The following is a 15,139-nucleotide window of genomic DNA, read 5'->3' on the forward strand; positions in this document are numbered from 1 at the left end:
TAAACAAAAAAAAGAAAAGTCCTCCAAATAGCATGAGAAATGCATGCACTTTTACAGGCTGGTGTTTGTTGGACTGCAAAGGTGATGTCTTGGGCGATAGTGTTGCTAAATAGTCGACTGAAACCCCCATTCATGCAAGTTGAAAAATGTCTTGTGATCTCTTTCAAAGTTCAGTTCAGATCACTTATGGATCTAGGTATGCAAAGTGCCATAGCCCAATAGCATCTTGTCGATTTACAGGATTTTGGTGATGCAAGCGAGTCTTGGGCAATGGATATTACTGGAACCCCACTTGAAGTAGAAAAGGTTCTTTAACACAAACATCCTCAATGCAAAATTATCTTTATTATGTATTTTAAGACAAATTTATATTGGTTAATTCAACTCTATTCTCTAGAATTTGCAGTTTAAAGTGTTTTCATATTAAACATTTTGAAAAGATTTCTTTGGCAGTGTTAAAATTTATTAGACAAAATATTAATCATTTAGTATCATTAACTTACAATATATAAATTTGTTCAATTAATCAACTTGGAAATTTTTTTAAATTTTAAACTGCTCCCCCCCCCCACCCCTAAACACAATTTTTGCTTAAATAAAATAAGAAAAGATCTTTTACATTTTTCTTCACCAATTTGTCTTATGCCAGAACAGTTGTACATCTGATTAATTAATTATCAAAGGAAGGTGTCAAGTCAGGAAGACTATATAGCACTATCAAGATATTCAAAAGGTGCTAAATATCACTCAGGATGCTAATTCAAGAAGAAAGGAACATAAGGCAAGCAACATATAAGGTATTTGATTTACCAAGGATTCTATTGAGGGGACAAGTGACCCCAAGGTGTTATTAGGAAAATGAAATTAATGATCATCCTGAAAACAGACATTCCCCTAAAAGGTGCACAACTGAAAGTGGTACAGTGCAGTTGGGTAGGCTCATCAACCAGATAAAGGAACAATGGAATTTAATGGTTTCCATGAACAGTGAACACGGGAAGTAAAGCCATGTTGGCATATTTAACTCTTGTACTGTTGCAGAAGGCTGGAGATGGGAGCAGAAGCCACCAACACCTGCCTGATGGCTTCACTTGAGTCCCGTTTCACCACATCAAGTACCCATGAAATACTTCTGGTTAATTTTATGAAATTTAGAAGCATCAGCAGCAAACTGTGCGCTACCCAATTACATTAATCAGTGAGTTTGACTGCCTGCATCTGGAGAATATGATTTTGATGCTTATGCTTTATTTTTTTTAAGTGAAATGGGAAACTTAATTTTCAATTATATAATTGTCAAAATGACTTTTCTTACATTAACAAAGGTGTCATACAAGTAACTTGTAAAGTTAAACAACACATTATCCTTTTAAATATATTTAACTTACCACTGCAATAATAATAAATTACTCTGCCACAATATTTTGTAATAATTTTTTTTTTTAGTAATTTATGAAACGTTTGTTCATATTAATAAAGTTTACTCTGTAAATTACAAAGTTGTGTGTGTGCACTGTACAGCTTTTGAACGTATTTCCATTTTTATTTTATACTTAAATTTTTGTTAAATTATGAGTAAAATCAACACAGTACAAGTATTTCTGTCAACATGGTTTCACATACAAAAAAAATGAAAATAAAGGTTTTACAAGTAGCTATTTAATATATCAAACGATACATTTTTTAACAATCGGTATGAATACTGACCTCTAATTGACCGGCTTTAATGAAAAGTTTATCTAATCACTGCCCTGAGAGAGCTGATCTTGAAGGTGTTTTTAATGACTGCTTGGTTTCAAATTAAGAGATTGCATACTTTTAACATATTGTTATCCTTGAAAATGAATTAATGTATTTTTTATTTTATCCATAACTAAGCTGGATTTTTTCTATGCACGGAAGCACCATCTTGCTCGAATATCATGCAATTACAAAAAATATTTCAAATAAAAAATTTTGCAATTAAAAATATAGTACAACTTATTTATAAACAATCTTATTATTAAGAGTTTCCTGATATACAAGATAAGGTTTTTATCAAAATTCCTTAAATTTAAAAAAATAGTGTATTGCTAATTAGAGTATCTGATCTTGTAAAGACATTAGTTTATGTAATATCTTATAAAGATATTAGAATATAGCCACACTGTTGGCACTACCAAGCAGTCATAACTGTACAGTACATCAAAAATATATCACATACATGATTATGGAACCTTAGGACCAGGTAATCCTGATCCCTCTGTTAAAGTTGATGCTGCTGTTATGTTAATGTAACACGGTGGAGCAAAGTCTTTTAATATAGCTACATTGATAAAGCTATCGGTAGTTGCAGCAATGCATCCCACGACTCCCAAAAACATTATATTCGCTGCTAAAACAATATCCTTCACATCCAGTTGGCCAGTTGCTTTTTTCTGAAGAGAATGGAGAAAATAATTAGGAAAACAGAAACAAAAATATATATTAAATCATCTGGTTAAGGGAAGGATAATGATGGGGGTGACAAGTGTTCCAACATTTAACCATTCTCAGGCATTAAAACAGGTTTTATATTAGAAACTTATGGGATTTCTAAGTCATACTAATCAGGTTATAAAAAACTAATTTGCACCAACGTATGTGTTGAAAAATTATTACCTTGGTAAACATCAAACATGCGAGATTAGATAAATTGATTTATAATAGGTGCTATAGGTCCCCATAAAAATGGCAGCTATCATGATACAAGCAACCTTACCCTACGCAAATTTCAAGAATTTGTATCATTTTAAATTAACAACCAACAGACTGGTGCATATCTCCTTGTTTGCATTTTTTTTAAATGGCAGATTTGTTTTGTAAATGAATGACTTTCAATAGCTTGGTCACTCCAGAAATATACCTAATTTACCTGAGGTCTACTAACACTAGTGGCTTCGATGAGGACAGTAAGCCTGAGGCTTGTCGAAGGTCCCCTCCTTTCGCCTTTACCTTTTCTAGTTAGATTTTAAAATTTAACAGTTTTGGCATTTACGGCTTCGGCGGGTAGGCGATTCCATAGGTTTTTAACCCTGTGGGTGAAAAAATATCTCCTGTTGTCAGTCCTACATTGTGGCTTGTTGAGCTTGAAACTGTTTCTCCTTGTTTGTATTACATCTGACCTATTGAAGAAATTGTCCAGATCAACATCCTCCAAAATTGTTAAGCATTTTAAAATTTTCAATGAGATCTGCCCTGTCATGTCTGGTGTGCAGTGTTGTTAACCCGGTGACCCTCAACCGTTCCCGATACAAGAGTTGACTTAGCTCTGGCAAAATTTTTGCTGCCTAGTGTTGCACTTTCTCCAGAGCAGCTATCCTTCTGAAGACGAGGTCTCCATGCTTTGATACAGAAATCCAAAAGGGGGAACACCAGAGATTTATATTGAATCACTACATTCTTTTCCTTAAAATCAAAGGTATACTTGATTATTCCAAGGGTTTGGTTAAGTAAGTAATTATTAAAAGAAGGCACCAAACCAGGAAGGTTATGTAGCACCATTAAATGTGCAGAATAATCAGAGGGTGTTAAATATCACCGAGGATGCCAATACAAGAACAGAAACGCATAAGGCAAACGATATCAAAAGAATCTGATTCACCAAGAATTCTATCGAGGGACAAGTGACTGTGAGGGACGGTCGGAAAGCAAGACACACACTCATCCTGGAAGTCGAGACATTCAACAAGGATATGCACGACCGTAAGAGTTGAGAGGCGGGCCGAATGAGCAGAGCTCATCCCCCGCAAGCACAACTGAATACTACTGAGCTTTCCATAACATTATCATGCAAGTTAACTTTAAATACACAAATTCCCAATTTACCAATCACAGGTATTTAAACTTATCATACCATCACTACTTCATTTTCCCAACTATCTTTAATTTAGCTATAGTTACACATATCAACAAAACGTTCAACTCTCCTACACAGTGTATCCATTTAACGTTTTGGTGTGCAATATTCGATTCATCTTTTCCATGTATTAAGTTCACACACTTCTCTCTCCAATACTCATACAACAACTTCTGTATCACAGCAATACATCAAACCCCTAAGGGGGACTTGTATCGATCCATCAACAGTTCAATTTCAATAATACGCCAAAACTTATATTTAGTATACAACAAAGGCAAAAAAACAAGTTTATCACAGTACTGTTATTATTAAAAAGTCACTCTTACCTTAATAATAATGTGGAATGTTGCGGGAAAGAAGAATATAAATGGAGTGACCAGCAGTCCACCAACCAGTTCAATGGCAACCCCAAAATGTGGAACAGATTCACACAGGAAAAGGACCAGGAGCATCACTGTCGTTCGAAGACAAATGCGCCGCCAACCAAACTCTGAAATATTTTCATTGCATTAGTAAACAGCACAATTATAACCGAATAAAAGACATTCTAACTTTCAATAATACAATTTTTATTCACAAACTATACATATTAGTGGTTTATTTGTAGGTACAGAGCTTGCACACTAAATATACCCACTGATACACAAATCATTTTGGGCATAACTTTAAATAATTTGGTTAAATTATTCATAGGTTAATGGGGTAAATCTTTATACCAAACGAGAAAACTAAACACACACACACACTTAATTAACACTTAATACCAACAGAACAAGGGGGCATTAGTGAAAGGTGGAAACCTCAGATGAGTCACAAAGATGTTAGGAAGTTTTCTTTTAGCGTGAGAGTAGTGGAAAAATGGAATGAACTTAAGGAGCAGGTTGTGGAAGCAAACTCTATTCATAATTTGAAAACTAGATATGATAAGGAAATAGGACAGGAGTCATTGCTGTAAACAACCAGTGGCTAGAAAGGCGGGATCCAAGAGTTAATGTTCGATCCTGCAGGCATAAATAGGCGAGTACACACACACACACACACACACACACACACACACACACACACACACACACACACACACACACACACACACACTGCTTGTCCCCAAGAAAATTCATTATACACACCATCGGGAATACGAAGAGAATTCTCCAGGTCTTGGAAAAGTGTATTGATGCCAAGTACAAGACACATGAGTATCTGAAAACACATTTGTTTTTCATTAATTTGACCAGGAATTATTTGAAACACAAGTACTTAGAAACTTCAATATAAAATATAAGTTTCAAACTGTATAGAACACATATGTAAAAAAAAAAAAAAATACAATACCCTTGCATGGGCTTTTCAAAATTATCAGATCATTAGAATATTAAGAAACGGTAGTCTGTGTAATTATTTAGTCATCTGAGAGAATCGCCCTAAACCGGCGATTTTTAAACTTTTGGGGTCACTGGACAATATCTCAACCTAGAGCCATTTCACTTGACAATTTATTAAAGTACGGTACAGTATTTATTTCAAATTTTAATGAGATTGATATTTGATGGCCTATGAAAAATTTATCCCCAGACAACAGATTGGAAACCCGGCTTCTAAAATATTATGTGCATTGCTCCCAAGATGCTAAGGATTATAATTGTCTTCTGCAAGATATCAAGGAATATTTATTACTATATTTAAGCTAATAGTTCAAGCTGCAAAAAGAGTTAAATATGTAGCGAGCCGTGAATGATGGCAGTTCCACTAACGATTAGTAGTGAGGATAATTCCCTCCCCACTACTGGCTGGCAGCTTTCCACACACTGACCACACACACTTGTGTCCTCATGTTTACTGTGCTCTTGCCTCTCCGCGTTACCTCTCTCGTCTCACCTGCACGGAGACGATCACCATGTTGATGTAGAGGAGAACACCGGGGGAGAGGTTATTCAAGATGTTGGTCTTGACCGAGGAGCCGAAGAAGAAGAAGGCTACAAGAGAGATCCCACCGAAGAGACAGACTCCAACTGTAACAAAATATATTAGTGTATGTATTGTACTACAGTATCATGTAAACACAAGGAAACATTCGTATTTTATTCCATCATTATCCACTTTATTAATAAATTGTATCTCTCTCAAATCACCATTTTTGATAAGCCATGTTGCAAATATTGCCCAAAAATATTATAATTTTTTCCCTTACTTGAACATAACAAACATTTAAAATTCGCCTCTTATGCTATAAAGTTAACATTTTTCATCTGACACACTTATTTGTTTCATAAGATGACAGATTTCTTTACCACAAGGGAAAACAAATGCAATTCACCCCAATATAATATTTGTTAGAATTTACAAGTAATTTCTGATACGCTTGTCCTTTGGCCACTACTACATATACTTACGATCAGTAATGACAGGATAATTTCACATTGCACGAAGCTGCTTTAAAACAAAACCAGTAACTAAAGTACTTGTAATATTCCTTGCGTACATTTCTGTGTATAATACAAGTGCCTCCTATACGGTACAGTGTTTACACATCCTGATACAGGCACATGTAAACAATATATATTTTCTGTATTCTTGAAAGAGATACACTGTTGCACTTGGAAATTTTAATTAACACGAATTAAATCAATGTTATTATTTTTTGTTAATCGACTGATTAACACAGCCGAGCCGGAAGTGGGTGTACATTGCCAGCGGTAAAGTTAATCAATTAATTACCTGGTGAACATAGAGGGATACTTGCAAGTCTGAATTAAATTACTTAAGTGACAAGGCTGATAATTAACGTAATAGTTAATACGGAGGTTTACAATGTGACGAGAGCATAATGGGCAATTAACCTGTTACTATAAGTACATAATGTGCTACCAACTTAGGGGTGCACAATTGAAATTGGTTAACTGCCCAGTTAAATAACAAAATACACTGATCAGACTAAATACAAATAATACTCATTAAAAATAAAATGCGTTATTATATATACACACACACAGAAATGACTCGAACCCGGACCGCCAGGAGCACATTGCCACTGGTGTACACAGTGCCTTAAACCACTCTACCATCAGTGACCATTCAAAAGGCGGTGATAGCCACCGAGTCACTTCTGGGGTGTGGAGTTTTCAGTTGCATATGCGCTAGGGGACCATTCAAGTGTGTTTGCATATATATATACTATATATGCATATGTTTGCATATGTACATATGTAATATACACACACAGTATATTCTCGTAAAGCCATCACTTAGTGTTTCGGGCAGGCCCTTAATCCAAATTTTCCCCGAAATACGACCCGCCAAATCGTTTAACAACCAGCCAGGTTTTCCAGGAAGTGTGTCTTCCCACCAAGCCTTGCACTAAGTGTGAGCAACTGAACAATTAACTAAGGCGCGCCCCTTGAGGATGCTGCCACATCTCTCTGGGTGGCCGTGGGGGTTCCCAAGGACCTCTCACCTCCCTGTCGAGTCACACACGCCAGGGAGGGAGAGGCGCGTTTCCAGCAAAGCATGCATGGAGAGTTAGGGGGAAGGGAGAGTTAGGGGGAAGGGAGAGTTAGGGGGAAGGGAGAGTTAGGGGGAAGGGAGAGTTAGGGGGAAGGGAGAGTTAGGGGGAAGGGAGAGTTGGGAGGGAGGGGGGCCGCCTGCCCCCCCTCTCCCACTAACTACCCGCAGCCAGTCAATTTATTCTCTTCCATTACAGAAATTTCCCGTTTCTACGAAGCTACGATTGTTCTCTTGATTTTTAAGATAAACAGTATATGAATAAGATTAAAAAAAAACGGTGCTGTACACAAGAGTACAGCTACCATCAACATATATTATAAGAACTTCCATCCTATACAAGTGCCAAGACTATACCAACAATATTGGAGAACATTTGACAAAGGTATCGATACATGTCGAGCACCGCCATTCTCAAGATTTAAACATAGAAATCAACAAATCTACAAATAGAATAAATGCTCATCTGTTTATATCAAGAGGGGAGTCAATATGACAATGTTTCTTGAGTTGTATCATGCAAGTCGAGCCCCCCACACACACATCTTGTGTTACCAGACACTTTGTATAAAGATGAACTAGCATAAAGGAGAGGGAAGTGGGAGGGAACTTTTGGCAAGTCACCGGCTTCCTGTCTCCATTGAGCCCACTGGAGAGAGGGTGCCCTTTAGGTAAATTCAAGCGATAAATACTCAATGTAATGTGGACACACGTAACTGAAATAAAACTATATACATTTGTTGACCAAACCACACTAGAAAGTGAAGGGACGACGATGTTTCGGTCCGTCCTCGACCAGTCTCAAGTCGATCAAAACTATACACACAATATATTATTTGCAACTTACTAATGAAGGCAATGATGAGAGCAAGTGGAAGCCTGTCCTTGTGTTGCATGTCCATCTGTACCGTCAAGATCATTGGGTGGATGTCAAACTGTAACGGGGCAAAAATGGATATTTGAAAATGTAAATTAAAATGTGGCATAGAGTATAAATAAGAACATTTTAAATAATGTATAAATGTGTTATAAAGGGTTCGAAAATTGCACTTAATAAATAGCAATTAGGTTTCAGCACCGAACCATATTCAGTAATTGATTGAGATTGGTAATAATTTGGTAAAAGATTGGTAATAACCAATAATGATTAGTAATAAATAGTAATAATAAATATTAATAATTAATAATAGCAGCAGTCAAGAGGGCATTCGTGCAGTGTGTGTGAGAGCCATGATCACGGAGTTACACATACTGTGATTGAAAATTGCATGGGGTAATAATGATATGAAGTTTCATACAATGAATAACTTGAACCAAAACGCCTTTCTCAGTATATGTACTGTACTGTACCACAGGTATACAAAAGCATCAGGTTATGGGGGACACGACCCATAGGACGGCTGCCTCGAAATACTGAATATTCAAAAAGTCATTAAGATGTACGTTTAGTACTAGTGAGAAGCATAGCATTGAAAGATTAAATACAATATATGATGCAACTATGTCAGCAGTGTCGTATAACAGTACCAAGTACTGAATACTATTATGTACATGACTCCAAATATCCAAGAACCCCATTATTATTATTATTATCATCTACACACAGAAAATCACACGAACTTTATGTAAATCAATGAGAAACTCCACTGGGGCTGCGAGGCTACGCCAAGACCAAGGCGGTGCCAGCCGCATACACCTCCACTGTACCAGCGTTGACCCGGGAAATATCATACAACCTTTCATCTAATTCCTTGAGTTGCTTCACACCCCGAGTGGACTTTCTCATTGACGAATATCACGTTAGTGTGATTTTGTGTGTGTATCTGAAGTTGGGGCGTACAGTGTTGAACTACTGTGCCCTTCACCCGAGCGAGTGTTTGGGGGGTTATACTTAAACTTGGACTGGCTTCAGTAAGGACCCGCTATTCAGTTCCAGCCCCGCTCCTGTGCCAGGTAAGTCCACAACGGGCTCACCATAGCCCGTGCTACTTGGAACTTATTATTCCAAGCAACACGGGCTACTACTACTACTAGTTAATGAGCTTTAAAATAAAACATTTCCCTTCCCTAACCTCAAGCTAATATATTTCATAATTCATTGTGTCAGGGGACAGGAAGACTGTGTATTCATACACGTTAGGCTTATAACCACAAATGTGGCCTTGCAACCACATTTTCTTCAAAAATCTCTCGCTAATGACCAATATTGTGTGTTTTTCTCAATTGTTTCAATACTACACAGCTGCATAACCTCATTATAACACTTGTAAGCCCCTTATAACTGACGCCGAAACTGTGTATAGCCACAAACTTTAGTCCTCACCAACCTGAAAGGCCACGGCCCCGAAGCAATACGCAACAGTAGCAAAAGATGGAACTGTAGGAGGTGGATCAAACTGTTGAGGAGCATTGAGAACTAAACCAGCGAGAGTCAAGACGCTGACGATCACCATGCAGCCTGCTCCGATCCATGTCACCACACTGTTGAAAATCACAAAACAATTGTTAAAAAAACGATTACATTACCTAAACAATGAAAGTGTGTGTGTGTGTTTGCAACAAATTACAGTAATGACTTTCAACTTATTACAACTTGCAAAGTATTATGTTAGCAAAAATCTCGCACAGTACATCAGTACTGTAGTTGACTGTAACTTTCCCATTTGGACGAGTTTTGAGATATGCAAATTGAAGAGCGTGAGTGTACAGTGAAGTGTTCTCCAGTGTTGTGCACTGGTGAACAAGGGCCAGTTGTAGCTGCAGGAGGCACCCGAGTCATCGTTTTGGTAAGGTGATCTTGGAACACTTATTTTAACCTCCTACTACATCACCTGCCCCTCCGTGTGGCTCGTTTTAAACGCTAACCTCATGGAAAGTCGTCTTTTGTGGGCCATTCCCCGAGAGGGCCTTCTGGGAGTATGGCAATAAGGCTGTATCAGATATAGATAACCGGTTGGTGTGTAGAGCTTAGCCCAAGGAGGCCGAGTTCAGTCTTAATATGAGGTTGGAAACAACGACACCAAACATGGAGTCGAAGTGTGGGGGGTTCACACAAATGAGGTTAATTTTAAGCTTTCTAGGATCACAACTCCCTTGCATATCGAAGTCCAGAGGTAGGTAGGTTTGTGGGTGTGGGTGTGTGGGTGTGTGTGTGTGTGTGTGTGTGTGTGTGTGTGTGTGTGTGTGTGTGTGTGTGTGTGTGTGTGTGTGGTGTGTGTGTGTGTGTGTGGTGTGTGGTGTGTGTGTGGTGTGTGTGTGTGTGTGGTGTGTGTGTGTGTGTGTGTGTGTGTGTGTGGTGTGTGTGTGGTGTGTGTGTGGTGTGTGTGTGGTGTGTGTGTGGTGTGTGTGTGTGTGGTGGTGTGTGTGGGTGTGTGTGTGTGTGGTGTGTGTGTGGTGTGTGTGTGTGTGTGTGTGTGTGTGTGTGTGTGTGTGTGTGGTGTGTGTGTGTGTGTGTGTGTGGTGTGGTGTGTGGTGTGTGTGTGTGTGTGTGTGTGTGTGTGTGTGTGTGGTGTGTGTGTGGTGTGTGTGTGTGTGTGTGTGTGTGTGTGTGTGTATGTGTGTGTGTGTGTGTGTGTGTGTGTGGAGGGTGGGTGTAAGTGATTGGAACACCCTCCAGGAGAGAGAGAGAGCACTCTCAAACCTACTACATATTTAAAACACACTATATACCAGCAGTAAAGAAAACTGCCCCCCCTCCCCCTCCCCGGAACAGTAAGACACGTCCTGTGAAATTAATATGGCGGAAAAAAGCCTCGCGCACAACATCCGTGGATATCACTTGCCCTAAATCTTTGGGCGTGCCAAGCCAGAGGAGCGGGGTGAGGACGAGGGTGGTGATGAGCAGCCAGTAGCAGAAGGAGAAGTCCACTCCAGACAGCCTCTCCACCAGCTCCTGCAGGGTGTCGGAGGCTGTGTGTAAAGGTAAACACAGTGTTACAATTCATCTCCACATGTAGCCCCCACAAACCAGTCTCTAAGCCTAGCATTATTATAAGTCAACACCACTGACTCGCCAAACAGTGCTTGCCATCAGATCTACAATTGAATTACAATAATAATTAAAAGGTGAAAATTTAGAGCAATTAATTAATGTGCAGGCGTTGAGTCACAATTGTGACTAAAGTATGTTGACCAGACCACACACTAGAAGGTGAAGGAACGACGACGTTTTGGTCCGTCCTGGACCATTCTCAAGTCGATTGTGTATCGTCCCTTCACCTTCTAGTGTGTGGTCTGGTCAACAATTAATTTATGATTTTTGTGTGTTAACAGTAGAGCATCTACGGATACTCTTAGCTACAAGTATATCTGTACTCTCTCATCTGTCAAATGTCATCCACAATCTGTGTGTGGGGTTAGTGGCTTTGTAAAACATATCGAAAATAATATACCATGACTGAAAATAATGCAACTTACTCTTTACATGGGTTTAAACAAACTAATTATTATTAATAATTACTGTATTATTATTATTCACATACACAGGGAAATCCCACTAACATGATATATCAATGAAACAATAAACTGGAGCAATGTGGGGATTCGAACCCTCGACCCGGGTACTCCTCGCTGTGCACCTTAACCCTGGGCCACCATTATTAACTACAATTATACAAAGTACTTTAAAGTATTAATAATTACTGACTGCCACCCGTGCTGCCTCTCAGCTAGAAGACAGCGCCTGTGGGTCTGGTCAGCGCTCCTTCACTGTTTAATCAGGATAAAACATCGAGTTCACACGCTTAAGATATATAGGCCTTACCAAAGATGATCCAATGCACTCTACAAAATCTTAAACTAACGAGACCACTGCAGAGTATATGACTCCCAGTACCTCTTTAAACCTACATTTAACCTAATATAACATAAAACAAAATCACTGTACATTTGTAGATTTCAGAGAACACAAAGCACCACGTCATTCGCTATTTCCGAAAAATGAAAAAACATTACCACTGATGGCATTATTGTCCTAAACACTAGTCACCTTTAAGTATAATTTGGTCTGCCCAAAAAGTATTGAGACAGCGCATAAATAGTAGGCCTGTTAAAAATAAGACGCTGGAAGTCTTATTTAAGTAAGTAAGTAGAAGTAAGACCCAAGTCACTCACCAAGGAGCATGAACGGAACCGCTGCACCAAAAATTGCAACATCTTGCATGACGGAGACGACTCTCCTCAGTGTGGTGCCGCCAGCTTTCTCAGCCAAGGCCGGGTATGGGTACCTGATGGGAGATACCTCACACTATAATAATATTTAAAGATATACTATTCCGTTAGCCCCTCAATTCCTATATTTGCTGTTAAATAAAACTTAAAAATAATACAAGCAATTGAGGAAGTTGGCAGTGGTGGGGGTAGCTAAAGTTGTTGACAAATTACAATAACTTGTAGCCATTGAAAATACAATTTAGTTATTGGTATATTAACAAACTTTATCGCACCGGTATATATAACAAATCTCCTTTCTCGAGCCTGAGCAAACCCAGATCACAGTTTCAGCATCGGAAAAGGGACGGTCAGTAGAAAATAACTTTTCATTAGACTACACTACTTGTGGAGTGTTCCCCTGAGTGGTTTCAGAGCTTCCTCCCCCACTACATCTCGCTTGAGGAGACTTCAACACAACCCCAAACACATGGAAACCTGTCAAGGAACCATTTAAAATAAAGGGGGCTTAGTCAGGTCAGAGATAAATGGCATAACTGGCCGACCCCTCACAGTGTTCAAGAGAGAACTTGACAAACATCTCCAAAGGATACCTGATCAACCAGGCTGTGACTCATACGTCAGGCTGCGAGCAGCCGCGTCCAACAGCCTGGTTGACCAGTCCAGCAACCAGGAGGCCTGGTCAACGAAATCACCTCAAGGTAAGGTAGAACTACCGTCACTCTCGACACTGGACTACGTGAAGAACTCGGGGCTGTGTTGGCTTCCGCAAGGCCACTCACCTGGGTAGAGGGCAAGTTGTTATAGATTCAGCAACTCGGAACAAGTTCCAAGCAGCACGGGCTATGGTGAGCCCGTAGTGGACTTACCTGGCACAGGAGCGGTGTCAAGCACGAAGGACTGGGAACCATAGCTGGGCCAACCACAACGGTCACAGAACAGCTCAGCCACATTTTCCCAACTTGAAATATATAAGAGTTCAGCATACCTCAGCCCAGGAGAGAGAAAGTCTGTCAATATGGGACATTCTACAATATAATGTTCAAGTACATATACAAGAGAGAAGAGCCCGAGTGTGAAGAAGCAGGCACAGAGCCCCACCGGCACCAGCCCTGACCAAAGACATCCACCACATGTGACTGCACCATAATGCACTCGGCCAAAATACAAAAACAAATTATTAACACTATAGTTTAGCCTTGAAAACGCATTTGTGGAAGACATAGAATGAGAAAACTACGTAAAAATATTAAATTACCATCATCATTAATTAGATAACTATACAGATACTAAACCAGAATCTTAAACACATACATACATTAGATAGAGGGGTTGTGGATACAATAGTACAACATAGCATGGGAGAGTAAGCGTACCGGCGTTGTAAGATGGCCTCCCTGGGCCAGAACATCTCCAGGAAGAGCCAACACTTCCCCAGCAGCACGGCCGTGTACACCTGCACCAGCACCAGCACCCCGAACACTACGAACCCAAACCAACCTGTAAAATCAAAATATAAATCAACAATTTGCGTTTGTTTATTTATATATGCATGTAATATCATATGAAGGAGGGGGGTGGGGTGGGAGAGTGAGTATGTGTAGTAGGAAGGGCGTAAGACTCACCACAGTAAGCAATGGCGCCGGGCAGGGAGACGACGGGCACGACCCCAAACACTCCCAGGATGTAACACACTGCTGTCGCCATCCCGATCCCTGGCGGCGGCGGCGGCGGCCCCGGTCCCTGCTGGCACACCCATCCATCACATGACGGCCCACCAGGGAGGGAGGGACGGAGGGAGGGAGGGCTAGATTTGGGGGATGGCGGGCGAAGAGGGATGGCGGGCAGGAAGGATGGCGGGCGAGGAAGGATGGCGGGAGGGCAGGGTTTGAGGAAGGAGGGCGAGTAGGGAAGGAGGGCGAGGGAGGGAGGGACACACATAGCCAGCTAGTGAAGACACAGATGTTACTAAAACAAAACATTGAGTATTGCCGTTCTTTTCGTGCACACTTTTAGAATTCAAATTATTGTGAAAATCAGTAGGAGCCAAGAGTAGCATTCGAACCCGCTCGCTTCGTTCGAATCCAAGCCAGCGCCCCCTAGACCACCATGTCACGACAAGGTCAAAAGCAATGCCACCTGGGATTCTACTGAACCCTCTAGGATTCATGAGGCATAAAACTGAAATCCAATCGGGGGGAGGGGGGGTTAAGAGCTGTCCCCTTTCCCCTCCCCCCACACTCCCCCATGCACTCCCTTCGAATCCTCTTCATGGCTCCTACTAATTTTCTCATTGATCCATTACATTAATGTGACTTCATTGTGCAAAGAAAAATTATGATTATTAGTATTATATGTATGATATGTGTACATAGATGTAACTGGGTCTGAGGAAAGCTAACCATTGTCTACACAAGAGAAAGCTGTATTCTCGACTGCTTCCACTCGCCATCAAATTCTTCCACTACTACAGAACAACGACATAAACGCTGCAGACTGAAACAGTCTAACAAGAGAAATAAACCTGTCACTACTGCAGGATCAGTACACACCTCCACCAACCTTCAGGCAGACTGACCAGTGAGTAGAACA

General features: G+C 40.1%; 1 protein-coding gene across 1 annotated transcript; it reads right to left on the minus strand.

Annotated features, from left to right (window-relative positions):
• Positions 1-329: 329 nt before the first annotated feature.
• LOC138349694 (uncharacterized) lies at positions 330-14,571 on the minus strand. The gene is made up of 10 exons (XM_069330707.1): positions 14,173-14,571; positions 13,924-14,047; positions 12,491-12,603; positions 11,161-11,287; positions 9,706-9,859; positions 8,226-8,313; positions 5,756-5,889; positions 5,008-5,080; positions 4,207-4,370; positions 330-2,417 (listed from the first exon to the last, which is right to left on the minus strand). Exons 1-10 carry the CDS (start codon positions 14,486-14,488, stop codon positions 2,208-2,210), a joined length of 1,503 nt encoding a protein of 500 aa, XP_069186808.1. The 5' UTR covers positions 14,489-14,571; the 3' UTR covers positions 330-2,207.
• Positions 14,572-15,139: the final 568 nt, after the last annotated feature.

The sequence above is a fragment of the Procambarus clarkii genome, chromosome 24, assembly GCF_040958095.1.
Source record: "Procambarus clarkii isolate CNS0578487 chromosome 24, FALCON_Pclarkii_2.0, whole genome shotgun sequence".
Taxonomy (NCBI): Eukaryota; Metazoa; Arthropoda; class Malacostraca; order Decapoda; family Cambaridae; genus Procambarus; species Procambarus clarkii.